The 14,879-nt window shown below is 38.5% G+C and overlaps 1 protein-coding gene across 5 annotated transcripts in view; it reads right to left on the bottom strand.

The window, feature by feature from the left end:
• Nucleotides 1-14,879, bottom strand: part of GLCCI1 (glucocorticoid induced 1) — a 50,355-nt gene that overhangs the window by 24,822 nt on the left and 10,654 nt on the right. For all 5 annotated transcript variants that reach the window (XR_008209681.1, XM_052696438.1, XM_052696439.1 and 2 more), the window contains exon 2: nt 8,807-8,958. Coding sequence is in view for 4 of the 5 variants with exons in the window: in XM_052696438.1 (XP_052552398.1) it covers nt 8,807-8,958 (152 nt within the window). In the remaining variant the exon portion in view is untranslated. The remainder of the gene's footprint in view (nt 1-8,806; nt 8,959-14,879) is intronic.

The raw sequence follows: 14,879 nt of genomic DNA, 5'->3' as shown, positions 1-14,879 counted from the left end.
AATTCATAGATTTGGGGCTAAAAGTCAGGGCTACATACACTCAGAAATTCATAAAGTCACAAGACTTTTTCAACAGCTTCCACTGATGATAGCTGAATCCAACTGCAAGATATAAAACCATACCACTGAAAACTATGAAAACTCATCAGAGGTGGTTTTTATGGCCACAAGATCAATCAGAGTGACCTCAGAGGACCACTGGCGACACTTGCATGGGGGAGCTGGGACTCCACTCAAGCAGGTCAGACTGCTTCAGGGATCCATCTCTCCACATGCCTTCCCTTTAGCCTTCCCCCATCTATGCATGGAAACCCAAATCCTCCACAGCTTTTCTCACTCTTGCTTCCTGTCTGGGACTTAGAACCTTCTGAAGCACCCTCACACAGAGGTTGCTAATAAAAATCTGCTGATAAAGAAGAGCTGACATGGCCTTGAAGAGTACCACAATAAGCAGTGCCTAGAGCTCCTCACTCTTCCTACTCTGAGAAGGGGCAAAAGCAGTACCCTGGCACCCAGAGAATGGAACCGCTCGTTAAATACTGTATCTTAGCTTCAGGTTGTAGGCTACACTGTTAGAATCAGAGAGCTGCTACAGTATTATATGGCCTACAGCCTGGCACCAGTGCCAATATTTATTATGAAAACAGGCACATTGTGCACATAAGCCCACATATCCCATTTCTGTTTTCTGCCAGCCCTGGTTTTTTGCTGCGTGTTCTCAGGAAAGAAAACAAGTCTTTATAAAAGTCAGACTTCTGTGTATTTATTTTGAGTCTGCTTGGGGATCTGAGAAAGAAGCCTTAATGTGATTATGAAAAAAAACAGTCAACGAGTGAAGAGCTTTAAATAGATGATTTAGCTATCATGAAAATACAAGTCACTCAGCCAGGCAAATCCACAACTCAGATGCCACCTGGTGAGACTGTATACAACTATATAGGGCCAGACAACACGCACCCCAAGGTACTGTGGGAGCTGGCTGATATGGTCACCAAGCCACACTCCACCATACCTGAAAAGTCAGACGGAGATCCAAGAGACTGGAAAAAGGGAAACATCACTCTCATTTTTACGAAAAGGGAGAAAGAAAGACCCAAGGAATTACAGTGAGCCTTATGTCTGCGTCTGGAAAGATCATGGAACACATCCTCCTAGAAGCTACATTAAGGCACATGTGAGACAAGAGGTGAATGTGAGACAGCAAGCATGAATTCACTAAGGGCTCACCAATCCAGAGGCCTTCTATGATGAAGTGATGGCATCAGTGGACAATGGAATGGCAACCTGAAATCATCTACTTAGATTGTGCAAGGCATTTGACATGGTCCCACATCACATCCTTATTTCTGAATTGGAAAGATATGGATTTGAAAGGCAGACTATTCAATGGGTAAAGAGCTGGTTGGAAGGTCACAGCTGTTGTGCTTGACAGCTCTACATCTGTGTGGAGGCTGGTCACAAGAAGCGCCCCTCAGGGGGTCCATTGTATTACTGGTTCTGTTCAGTACCTTTATCAATAACGGAGACAGAAAGAATCAAGTGTAACCCCAGCAACAACATCAGACCCAAGCAGTGCAGTTGATACAAAAGAAGAAAGGGATGATATCCACTGGGATCTGGACAAGTCTGAGAAGTAGGCACTCCCCTACTCAATGAGATTCAACAAGGCCAAGCATGAGGTGTTGCACTGGGTCACAGCAATCCCAGATGTGTACAGACTGGAAGAACTCCCTTTGAGGAGCTCTGCAGAGAATGTGAGGTTCTGGTGGATGAAAAGCTTGACATGAGCCACCAGTATGCACTTAGAATACAGAAGACCAAATATATCCTAGGCTGCTCCAAAACAGGAGCAGCTAACAGAGCAAGAGCAGTAATTTTACTCCTTACCCTGACCTCATGAGGCCACACACAGAGTACTGCTTACAGATGTAATCTGATAGTGATAGGATAAAAAAGAAAGGCTTTAAACTAAAAGAAGAGAGATTCATATCAGATTTTTGGGAAATATTTTTCACTCAGATGGAGGTGAGGCACTGGAACAGGTTGTTCAGAGAAGCTGTAACTGCCCCATCCCTGAAGGCATTCAAAGCCAGAGATACCAGGGGCTCTGGGAAGGCTAATCTATTGGACAGCAACCCTAACTATGGCAGGTGAGTCCACCTTCAGAGCCATTCTAAGATTCTATAAACTCTTTTTTTTTCCTAGAAGTGCTCAGTTCCATGCAAGTGTTACCTACATTTACTTGTTCTGTATTTTAATGGAACTTCTAACCGTGGGCTTTCAAAATAGCTGTATTCAGTTTTGGGCCTCTCACTATGAGACAGACATCAAAGCCCTGGAGCATACCCAAATAAGGGCAACAAAACTGGCAAAAGGTTTGAACATAAGTCTTCAGAGAAGAGGATAAGAAAACTGTGATTGTTTAGTCTGGAGAAAAGGAGGCTCTGGGGAGAACTTGTCACTCTCCACAGCTGCCTGAAAGGATGTCATAGCGAGGTGGGTTTGTCAGACTCTTCTCCCAGGCAAACTAATGATAGGAGATCTACTGGCCTTTAGTTGTGGCAGGGGAGGTTCAATTTGGATATCAGAAAAAAACGCTTCTCAGGAAGAGTGACAAGGCAATGGAATAGGCTGCTCAGGGAGGTGGAAGAATCACCATCCCTGGAAGTTTTCAAGAAACATGTAGATGTGGCACTGACAGACATGGGTTCAGCGGGCATGGTGGTGATGGGTTGATGGTCAGACTAAATGATCTTAGAGCTCTTTTCCAGCCTTAATGATTCCATGAAATTAACATTCCAGTGATGTTTTCTGAACATCACATTACTCCACAGTTTGATGAATAACTCCAAAACAAAGTGCTTAAATATTTTCCTTTAGGGCAGGAGGACATGGCAGGCATCACTACAAGCTCATAGCCTTTCAACAACAGCATAATAAATAGAATAGAAAAGACAATGAGTATCTAAAAAGTCTGAGTTACTCAAACAGAAATAGAACAAACCAAGGAATGTAGTGAGAGCTTGCTTTTTTTTAAGCATAGATATTGATCCAAATAGGAAAAACAAGAACTAGTAGCAGCATTTCGAAGAATTTCATCAACAGTACTGGTACTGCTAGAAAAGACAGAGGTGAATACCTGCATTGCATTGACTTAATGAGATCAGAATAACAAATATGTAAAATCCATTCAATCAGCACTAGATTTTGTATGTCCTCAAACTATGCTTTGACACTCTTCCAGTTTAATATTATCTCTGGAGTCAAGGATTACACATTTGCTTTCAGCCTCTGGTAAATTGAGGCAAGTCACAACCTTTCAAAATATACGTATGAATACCAGGATAGAGATAGATCATGTCCATCACTTTTCTTTGCAGAATTATAAAACAGTATGATACTCTCATATCATACTGTAAACTCAGGCAGTATTGTACTAATGTGCTATTTATTATCAGCTGGAAAAAAAGAGTTAAAAATAAACCTAAGCAGTTGCTAGAGTATCACAGCAAGCTGGACTCTTCTTTAAAAGCTATACATTTCTGCTTCTACCATAACCCACACTAAACGAAGAAAAACATGGGCTTTATAATCCCAAATGCGTATATTCAAGCAAAACTTCTCAAAAAAAAAGATTCATATTCTAATACAACAGAAATAAGAACAAGTTGTACTGCACCCCTGACAAAGCCACATTTTGTGAAAGTTGTTTTCCCATCTTTATTTACAGCTTCTAAACAACAATCTTATTCACATAAGTCTTCATCTGAAGCCACTGCAAAGTGCACTCCTCACATGTTAAACGCTTTTTCAAAATGGTATGTGAAGATAAATTTCTGCATCACAGAAGGCAAAACCAGAGTTAGCTGCTTCATCTCAAGTCAGAAACAAAGTAACAGAGGTCACCAGTACCGCCTGTGAAGCTGGCAACGCCACTTCAAAGCTGAAACAAATTTATTGTACAAAGCATGAGCAAACCAGGATATTTCCTACAATTTTATGAGAAGAAACTAAGGTTCAAAACATTTTAGGATGAGAACCTGGAAAGGCTTAAATAATGCATGATTCAACTTCAAGAGGAGCATGGCTGATATTTTGAAATGCGAAGGTCCTGATCTCAGCTGACACAAAGCATTTGCACAGGACAGGGTGAGCTGCAAACACCACACCTGGTTGCTCTTCTCAGTTTTAACGTAAATCACAATTACCACTGTTCTAACTCATCCAGCCTTGCAGAGATTAGCATTTCTTCCAAAGCCTTCAGTAATTCTGCCTTGCTTTTCCATCTATATCAGAGATCTACATCTACATACATTTTATTTCATTTAGATTGGAACAACGTACCAACCTACCTAAATATAAGACTGAAATAAACATCTCACACTTTATAGCCAGCCCTTCACTCTAATTACAATATCTAGCTTGCATCCCAGAAGAACTAGTTTTGTGGGATAGGTGCAAAGATTAAGAACATGAGTCTGTTTTACTATGGAGTTGGTAATGTTTCTGAAGAACTTTTTCATTTAAAAAAATGCAACAACAGCTCTAGACAGTCTGATCAGCCTTCACATGTTTCTAGAGCATTCAAATGACCTTCAGAAATTGACAACAAGAAATGCCCTAAGGAGTTAGAAACTGACTTGATTATAGGTGACTCCTCTTAAACATCTGAGAGGTTAAGTCAGAATGGTAAACTTGTAGTTGTACAGCATGCACCTTTCTCCTTGATACCTCCCTCAAAAGTTAAAAAAAAAAAAAAAAAAAAAAACAATCCTGTTAACTAATATTCCATTTAAAAAGCTTCAATCTCCTTGTTTATTATGTCATTTTTAAGCAACAGAATTAAATCTACTCAAAAGGGAAAAAAACATCATACAGGTGGTTAAGGAAAAGTATTGAATCTACATGGAAGTAGAAAAAATATTTTAGCCAAGCATTTCAGCTTAACTCTGCATTATTCTTTAGATTAGAGAACAGCTCAACAAAAATCCTGAAATGCATTTTGCAAACTCTCTTCTTTGCTGTTTGTATAATACACAATTGCCATATAGAATGAAAAAAGGCATATCCAAGCATCTCAGAATCCAGTTAAAATGGAGGAGGAATCACTGATTCAAATACCACTTGGACATTTGGTTGGTTGTTTTTTTTTGTTTGTTTTTGTTGGGTTTTTTTTTGTTGTTATTCAGATCAAGAAAGATTAGATAAATTCATTTTAACTGGCAATATGTGATGCTGATGTCATTGAAAATATTTTTTATCCCAAATCTCTCTTTTTCATTTTATAAAAAATGCTTTCAACGATTTAGCTACTGCCAAGTAATTACATTAATAAACTATGATGATTATCCCACTGTTTCTGATGATTCTGAGGTTAGGCATAACCATTTCAACATAGAATTATTGCTCAAAGCTGGCAGAAATTGTTATGTGTATAGCACAAAGAAGAAGTATACAAAATTGCTCAGTCATTGTTTCCGACCAGACAGAAGAAACACAGAAGGAAGCCAGTTGTATTTTAAATTCTCTTAATTGAAAACTCAAACTTTACTGAAAAGGAGAAGGAGGCAGGAAAGCAGAGGAATTTGGGAAGGGTACACAAGGATATATAAGGTATGTCAGTGTGTATAATAACACAGTATAGCAGTAAGTTTACCTCCATTTCTGAAATATCTAAAACTGTACTAAACAAAATATTTATCTTTCATTACCCAAAACACGCTGCTCCTTGAAGATCAGCTAGCTGCATGCATATGCACAAACACCTACACAAATGCATGAAGAACTGAGATGCAGAATTTGTTATCGCCATACGTGAAGCTGTCAGATATTTTTCCAAAAGCAAATGAAACAGCTTCACTCCTCTTCACTGCTTTCACTCAAAACACTTAATGAACAATAGTTACTATTCTCCAAAAAGGAACAGAAATGAAAACAACACAGAGCTCTATTTCTCTGTTTAAGTAATAAGATGTTACTGAAAACTTTGTATAATACTGATTTAATTTTAAAGAGAGACATTTTATTCATTAGCACTGTGCAGATTCAAAGAACTTATAGTAAGACTCACCTAACCAACAATGACCAGAATACCACCTTTTTATTATTATGATTTTTTACTACATGAATTCTAAGGAATAATCACCATCTTCATCAGAACTGCACAAAATCTAGATCTAAAAATTAATGAAACATTAGGGAAAATAAGTACCCTTGAACGAGAAATCATTATTCCACCTACAACCTAAGTTGTACTGGAAGTACTGATTCTGAGATCAGTAAAAGTAAAATGAGATAATTTATTTTCCAATAAAAACACGTACAAAAAATTAATTTTATTGATTTTCATTATCTTTTTATCGTTTCTTACCATCCTCCACTCTGATAAACTACCAACTGTAATTATTTTCAGCTACTGAAAACTATATGGACTCCCTTGCTCTGAACTGTTTCTTATCCAAGAAACACAACGTGCTGAAAGTACCCGTGCTGGTACTCAAGCAAAGAGCAGGGTGTTAATTTGTCATGCATACATTCTATCAAGACCTAGGAACTCATCCTTGGTTCTTGATACTAGATAGGCTTCAAACCACATAGCATTCAGTCAAAAACAAAACCAAAACATAACTCAGTAGTTTCCTTTAAAAGCCTTCCCACTGAACATTTTACCTACAAAAGCTTGGAAGCTGCTGTGCCAATCTCTATGCTTATTCCATTTTGCGTCTGTGCACTCCTCAGTACTTAAATACACACTTTCCCAACCCAGCTTAAAAACTGCTAATTGCTTTAGTTTTATTTACGTATAATTTGAATAAGATGACACCCATACAAATCCAAACCAAGCAAATTTCCCCATGTTAATTCCTTTGAAGTAATCCTTCACCTTGTAGAAACCATAGTACTGCCTTTCCTCTGTTTCATTTAATTATGCTGTAAAGGCAAAATATTTTTTGACCCTCACTAAGCTTTGCTTCTGAAGGAGACCAAAGGTGGCAGCCAGTAGGTCGAATAACCTCAACATTTATTTTCAGCTTGCTAGGAAAGTAATTTTACTGCCAAATGCATGGAGCTCAAGTATTTTTAGAACAAGTTTATTTCTATTTTCTGTAAGTAGTGAAAAGGCTTGTTTGGAAAACCTTAAATATGCCAAATATTTCATTAATAAGAGTACTTGTAAAGTTTGATTTGGGTATACTAGCATGAAAGGGGATAAGAAATCTAGCAACTACAAAGCACGCTACAGAAATTTTCCTGGACAGAAATTATGTTTAAAAAAAGACCTTCAAGATACAGCATTGTGAAATTCAAGTACCTTATAAGCAAACCCAGAATTAACAGCTTTTTATTTAGATCCTTCATGACTGCGAAGATGGCTGCTTATTCTTCTCTGTTAAAAATGTTTGCTTGTTTTCAAGAGGAATGAGCAGAATTTGAACAAATGATTTTTTTGAAGAGCCACACAACAGGTTTCTGTAAATCCTAAGCTTCTTTGAACAAATTTTACTCATTTGATACCCAAATTCATTAGACAGGACTTCTGGATCATATTAAAGCTACATAACAGTGAGGCTATTAGTTAGGCTAATAGCTCTCCACAGCCTACACAGGTAACATCACATTTTGAGAACTCACACAGACTTTTTCCCCCTGAGCTTTCTGCCCGTATCCTTTCCCCATTAGAGGGCTTCTTGCATTGCATAACAGCACATTAAAAATATGTGAAAAATCATTTACACATTCTAACTGGTCAGTATTACATGGAAGACTAAAATCTAGAATAATTTAAAAGAGATGTTGCATTTGCAACAATGAAATGTTGCAATGCAAGCAACAGAGCCAGCACAGGCAACAAATGTGTGGCAAATCACTGGAAACTGAAGATTAATGAAAAACTGTACATCTACAGGTGAAGTTATGACCACAAAATCTTTGATATTTTAAAGATATTATATGCATTGCTACAACATACGCTTCCATGAAGAAAAGTCTTAGTGATTTAACAGAGTTACATACAGAAGATAAGATGACAGGAAAATATTGATACTTCTATACAGGACACCACTGGTAACAATGGACCAGAATCACAGCACAGACAACTGGCATAACCGTGAGTACATGGCCCTTAAATTAGAAATATAATCAAAGACATAGTTCTTCCTATTTTTCATCAGTTTAGTTTAGAATACTGAAATTGAGAAAACTTGCTTCGTACCCCAGCAATGCTATGAAAAAAATGCATGACTTCTTCATTACAGATTTGAGTTTTCAGAATTATTTTTTAACTTGCTTGATGGTGATGAACATTCTGGACAACAAGGTCAATGTGACCAGAAGCTGGGCAAACAAGAATATTTAACTTTCAGCCAAAGAGTGATGGAACATTATAAATGCCACAGCAGCCCAACTGCTAGCAGATCCTACCAAGGACAGAGCCCTGAGAAGGATCCAGGAGTACTGGGACATACAGAGCCTCAGTAGTTTTTCCCTTTCCTTTTCCTTCTTTCCTTTCCACATAGTTTGTGTAAGACTCACTCTGAAGTCCAGCTTCAAGAGGTAACTCTTCCCAACAACACTGTCCACTAAATGCATAACAATATTAACCATCAGTTGTGTAGCATGTTACTGAACTCACATTGATAAGGACAACACTACTGAACCCTATTTAGAGGGCTTTATAATAAAATTAAGTGAATCTACACTCCTTTGGTACGAAATTGTGCTAAGATTCCAGATCAAGTGAAAAAAGCATTACCAGAAAGATATCAATTACATGAAACGTCTCCGCTGTGTTGCTTTATGTTTTTACCTGAGTAGATTTATCTTTCATACATGAAGGGTAGTGTACGTGCGGATCACGTGGCCACTGTCCTGTGAGGTAAGGTCCTGTAATTGTGTCCAAAGAAGAAGTTCGCCTTATGGTACCAGAAGTTCTGATTTGCTGGGATTTTGGCCTGTCCACTGTGGAAAACCAGAACAAAATTAACAAAAGAAAGTCAGGCTACATTGGACATGAAATGTTAAAAGCTAGCTATGACAGACAATGGCAAGAACATATCAGAAGCATTTGTCTAAACGCTAAGCCAAGAAGAATGCCATTACATCAATGCAGATAACATCAGACAAAGGAGGAAAAAAAATACAGAAGGTAAAACTTGGTTACAAAAAACACCACCACGTGTTTGTACCGGCTAAGAACAAGTCTACCTGTGCGATTCATTTTCACCAAAGAAAATAAACAAATGGTGGTGATGCAATTCGGGAAAGCCAGATGTCTTGAATAAGAAAGCATAACAAAGTATCAGTTCAGGCTTTTATTTATTCGAGTCAGCTGGCTTAGCTGCACTAACACTAAAATACGAACCCTGACAAGAAGGATGATTCTCAAAAAACACACACCGGATTTCTTGTGTTCATGCACTGCATCCCATATTGTTTTTATAATATCTCAAACAGGCCTAAGCAAGCTAGAAGCCTGTGGTTGTATTTTGCCCTGACATCGCTCAGGTCAAAGCAGCTACTGTGTTTGCCTTCACTCATCACGGTGCCTACAGTCTTGTATTCCTCTCCCTGTACACTTAGATCATGGAACACTTCTACGTTTCATTTGTAAAGCAAAAAGTACAGTGATTCATGAGATTGTTCCTTCCCACGTCAGAATTTTATGGCAAGCTCTCTGGATCATCTTGTTTTGTCCTTTAGGCAAAATTACTTCATATACTCATTTTCTAGACTTTACATAAGCCAGTCTAAGCCCTACATTACAGCTACTGTCTATCTTGCTCACTCCCACCAAAGGAGGTTTGCAAGTGAAATTACTTTCAAAGCAGTCACATGCTATGCAATGATCTGACCCATCAAAATCCTGTTTGCTGCTCAAAACTTGACAACACTTGCTTGTACACTTTTTTGAGGTCAAGGATCTCCAAATGCATTTTCTCTTGTTAGACTGCCTAGGTGTCAAAAGGCAGACTCCATCACCAATGCTTTACATAGCATTAACACAATGATTAGGGTATGGTTTGCACTAATACAAGAAAGTATCAGCCCAAAAACACATGCAATCAGAGCATTAACTGAGGTCTATGCCTTGCCCTACAGCCAGAGGAAAGGCAACAGTAAATCTTACATTGGGAGCCCACAGAATTTCATTACAAAAGGAACAGAAAGTAGCATCACCAAAAGCTACCATATTTTTTTCCATGGTAACCTTGGAAGTGAATTGCAGGACACTTTGTAAAGCCCTAAAGCTAAGCAAATGAAAGTCCAAGTCTTTTAAGCACCTACTCAGTATTTATTGAATGACAGGAAATAAACTGAGGACACAGTTCCTCAGCTGCATAAACCAATAAAACAAAGCTACCACTAATGTAATGCCAACTCAAGTGCTGTCTGCTCCTTCCATATACACCTTGGGATGGCACAAGGAGATGCATGAACCCATAGGACAGTGATAAAATGAGGTAAATACAAAGAAAATTAAAACCTATGCAAAAAAAGTAAAATACATAGTTTTCACCATTAGAGGAAGAGATGATAGAACATATGGGGCAGAAACAACCACAGGGGAGCCAGGAGGAACAACAGGGCTGCAGCAATGCTGTGTTCTATTAACTGCCTTGAGCACTGAGGGAAGTTTGAGCAATATTCACAAGTCTCAAAAATTGCTCACATTTCAGACTATACCACATCTAACAGCACTCAGTGTACAAACGGATTTCACTACAATAGGAGGAAGTCAGAACAATTTTGTTTTCTTTTCCAGTGATGTGAGATGCTTCATCTCAAAAAGAGCTCTGCACTGCCTCCAGAACAAATAATCTTAGGAATACAGTACTTCAGTATCACATTACTTGAAAAAGTAAGCTATAAATAATAAAAGCAAGACATACGCTTGTAGGAAGGCAAAATACCTCACGCATTCTGTAAAATATGCCACAAGTTTTAATGGTATGTATTTAAGAGCTTTTGCTAGACCTTTCTTGCAATAAATGATTTTACATAAAATGACACAAGGGCCCACTTGAACACCACAACTGGTAAAATTCTGAGTGATCATACCTCCCAGCAGGAATCAGCTAACACAAGCTGCGTGAAATTATGGCTCTGCATGCTGCATCGACAGCCAAAAGAATTCTAACTATATCACCTAGAACGACTGAAAAAAGGTTTTCACTTCTCTGCCAGCAAAATGTAACTCAGTACAACTAACACACGACAGTTCTTTCAAAAAGGATGTAGGGTTCAAATAAAACCGTCTGCCACTGCTCTAAAATGAAGAGTTTGCCTCCCTCCCCAATGCAGAGGCAGCTAACCTGCACATAATCTCAAGCCATGATCACAGTCTGTTTTGGCTTAAATAACATGCTCTGCCATGCACGCAATAAAGCAAATTACCTGCAGAAAAGGAGCAAGACTGAAAGACAGTATCAGTACCATCCTGAAAACTGCTTCAGCTAAATCCAAAGCTCACTTATCAGCATCTTTTCTTCCCATGTCTCTTTCAGTATCTAGCAGACAGCTTCAAATTTGGCCAAAGCTCTTCCACTCATATCTTGGCATGGATATACCCAGCTCCAAAACACTAAAAATATCTTGAGAACTTCTCAGATGATAGATTTCTCTCAAGTAGAATGAAAAACATGAATTAAAAATAAAACTCATTCATCCCTAAAACCAGAAGTACCGTCACCTCATTACCAACATCACCTGACTGCAAAAATCCTCCACCAAAAGGCTAATCTTTTCTTCAAAGCTCATCTGTAACTTCAACGACCAGCCTAGTTACGATACCAAGAAATAACACTACAGATTTCCACAGTACAGATGTGACAGTTTCATATGTTTTTGTCTCTTTGGTTTAGTTACTGATGCTCTACAGAACCTGCTGGTTCACCATCACAGAATCACAGAATTGTAGGGGTTGGAAGAGGCCTCCAGAGATCATCAAGACCAATCCCCCTGCCAAAGCAGGTTCCCTACACCAGGTCGCACAGGTAGGCATCCAGGCAGGTCTTGAACATCTCCAGAGAAGGAGACTCCACAGTCTGTCTGTGCAGCCTGTTTCAGTGCTCCGTCACCCTCACCATAAAGAAGTTCTTGCACACATTTGTGAAACGAGCTATATTGGATTGCTTGGAACTTCAGGGCTACTAATGAAATGAGTTCCAAGTGTGAGACTCATTGGCAAAATTTTACCTAGGAAATCAATACTAACTTCCACAGAATTTTGTCCACATACACTCAAACACATGAGGCCTGCAAGACTCTTGACTCACTTGGAGTGATGTGATGCACTTCTTTCAAAAGCCCCAAAGTTAAAGTACTATTAGTCTGGCTAGAAGGAGATGTTTACACCAGAAACCATAACACAAAGGAGAATGATCTGGGACATTCCTACTGAAGACGACAAGTTTACAGCAATTGGCAATATCAGTAATTCAGAAATGCCTGTGTTTGGCACTTTTTAAATAATGAAGTATGCAGGAACACAGCACAGGAATAGAAATTGTAACCTAGAAACGGAAATAGGAATGGTGACCCACACTAACTACTGAGGGGCAGCCCAACACTCAGGTCATGTGATGACAGTAGCCACTATTACTCATGACTACTCAAAACATTTCTACTCTACATCCCCCTCTTCTGCTACACCTTTTCCACATTTTTTTTCTTCCTTTATTTCAAACTGATCTATTGAGTAATACCGAAGTAGACTTTCAGATAGAAGAGGAGCAATGGCCTTTGAACATGCTGGTTAGGTTTTTTTCAGCTTGCTGTTTGGTTATTTGAGTATATACTGATACCGTACTGACTCCTAACATACAATCAATGTCACTTCCCATTCTGATTATGCAGGTAGATGGGCAAACCAATGTGTATTTATTTTCAGAGTTTGTCTCTACTGGCATTGTGAGGGGAAAAGACAATAACAGGGATTATGAGGCTGCTAAAAAAAAAACCAAAAAACAAAAAACATCATTTCATCTTCCTTCTCAGGAAGGCTTTTCTCTCGTAACTGGAGCCAAAAATCTCTCAAGAGGAGGATTAGTGAGAGATTTGGGGTACCCAGAAATTTTACACCACAGGATAGATCTATAAGCTCAAAAGACATTTCCCAGTTGCCAATGACTGACAGACTTGTTCCTGAACAAATCTGCAGACTTGCTGACCTACGGTATTAGCAGCTCAGAGAGGTGCAGAACAACTATGAGCACGCTGTTTGCCACCTGTGGTTCATTCAAAATAACCAGAAATAGGATTTTATATAGCAACTCAAAAAACACCCTAGTATGCAGCTGGAATGCATAAAATATGATTTTTGCATTATTACAGTATTCCTCTGTTTAATTTAAAATTAAACAATTTGATCACTTTAAGTTTTTTTTAAACATTCAAAATGCATTACGGCATTTTGCTTCTAAGGGAAGGGAATATGACAAGAGTCATTTCAAGCTACTCTGATCCATTAGAAACAATACCATAATTTCAGCTCCCTATCTGTATTACGCACACCACATTGTATTTTTGATTTGACTGTTCTGAAGTTTTATTTTTAGAAACCGAGACTAGATGACTAAAAACGAGTGGAGATGACATTATGAAATAACTGCTCTAAATAGGCAGATACAATTAACTCCAGTTTCTTCTCATCATTCAAACTGACCAAAAAAAGGAGGTACAGAACAGCATCATGACCTACCCCAGTCTCCAACAACCAAATTGAATGCAGTCCACAGGTCTCATACCTGCCATTCAAAATAATCCAGCAGCTCAAGGGCCAAGCTGACAGAGGAAGCTGTGACATGAAGTGTGAGTAAGTATGGCCATGTCAGACAGGAGGTCACAGAGATCCAGGTCCATGAGCAATGTGCTTTCTACATCATGGATTTTTCAGAAGATGTAAAAATTATGGAACCCTTCTTCCACATACAGCATTTCACAGCTTAGCAGTTAAGTCAACGTCTTTTGTGCATCACGAGGTTTAGGAGAATTCAAACTGAACTGCATGAAACAGCAAGTATATCAATATAAGAAGTAGCTTATAATGAAGAAACAAACAAAAATAGCTTGTCCTTTCAAAGGAACATTGTAGACAAACACCCACGGTAAGACTATTTGGAAACAACTATTTGAGTTATCTTCTACAGCCATGATGAAGGAGCCTAGCCAAGGTAATTCATGTTCTGATCAGTCACTGAATCCAACAGGTAGGTCAAAGCACCTCCCCATCACCAAGGCTTTATGCATGACACCTCAATACCATACAACTCCTTCCATATGTTTGCACAGGAAAGCACAGTGCTGGGATGCAGTCTCTGCCTCATGTCCCTACTGCACCTACCTACAGGTCAAACAAAACATGACTTACATGTATTTTTCCTAAGTCAGATTCCGTTCAGAGCAAAACTACTTAAAAATCAATATTATCCCTAGAGATCAAGCATAGAAAGAAAGCTTGAATCTGAGTAAGAAGAGTAAACAAAGGAAGAAAGTTTTAGCCCTCTAAAGCCAAGTTATTCTCACAAAGATTAAAGCTGCCATGTATAGGACTTCTAAAAACTGACTAAGCATTTAAGACCACAAAAGCCTGCTTTGTTCAACAGATGTAACCTATGCATTTGCATTCTAATAGGACACGGAAAAGTAAATTAAAACCCTTATTTTTATACATTCCAGATTTTTAGAAAGCATTTTTAAGATTGTTTGAGATGTAAATAATACACAAAGACCTAAACTTACCTGATTTTATTAAATGATGCTATTTCAAACATATCCCTACTGTTGAAAGGGAAAGCAAAATTGAGTAGAGCTCAGTAGCTAAACACTAAGAAAGAACAAAACCATTAGCCACTGGTCACTTCTGCAGATAAAGGGAGAAT

This window comes from Tympanuchus pallidicinctus, unplaced genomic scaffold (genome assembly GCF_026119805.1).
Source record: "Tympanuchus pallidicinctus isolate F22 unplaced genomic scaffold, pur_lepc_1.0 scaffold3, whole genome shotgun sequence".
In the NCBI taxonomy this organism is placed as follows: domain Eukaryota; kingdom Metazoa; phylum Chordata; class Aves; order Galliformes; family Phasianidae; genus Tympanuchus; species Tympanuchus pallidicinctus.
Note: the sequence above shows the minus strand (reverse complement) of the source record. Positions and strands in the feature narration are given on the sequence as shown.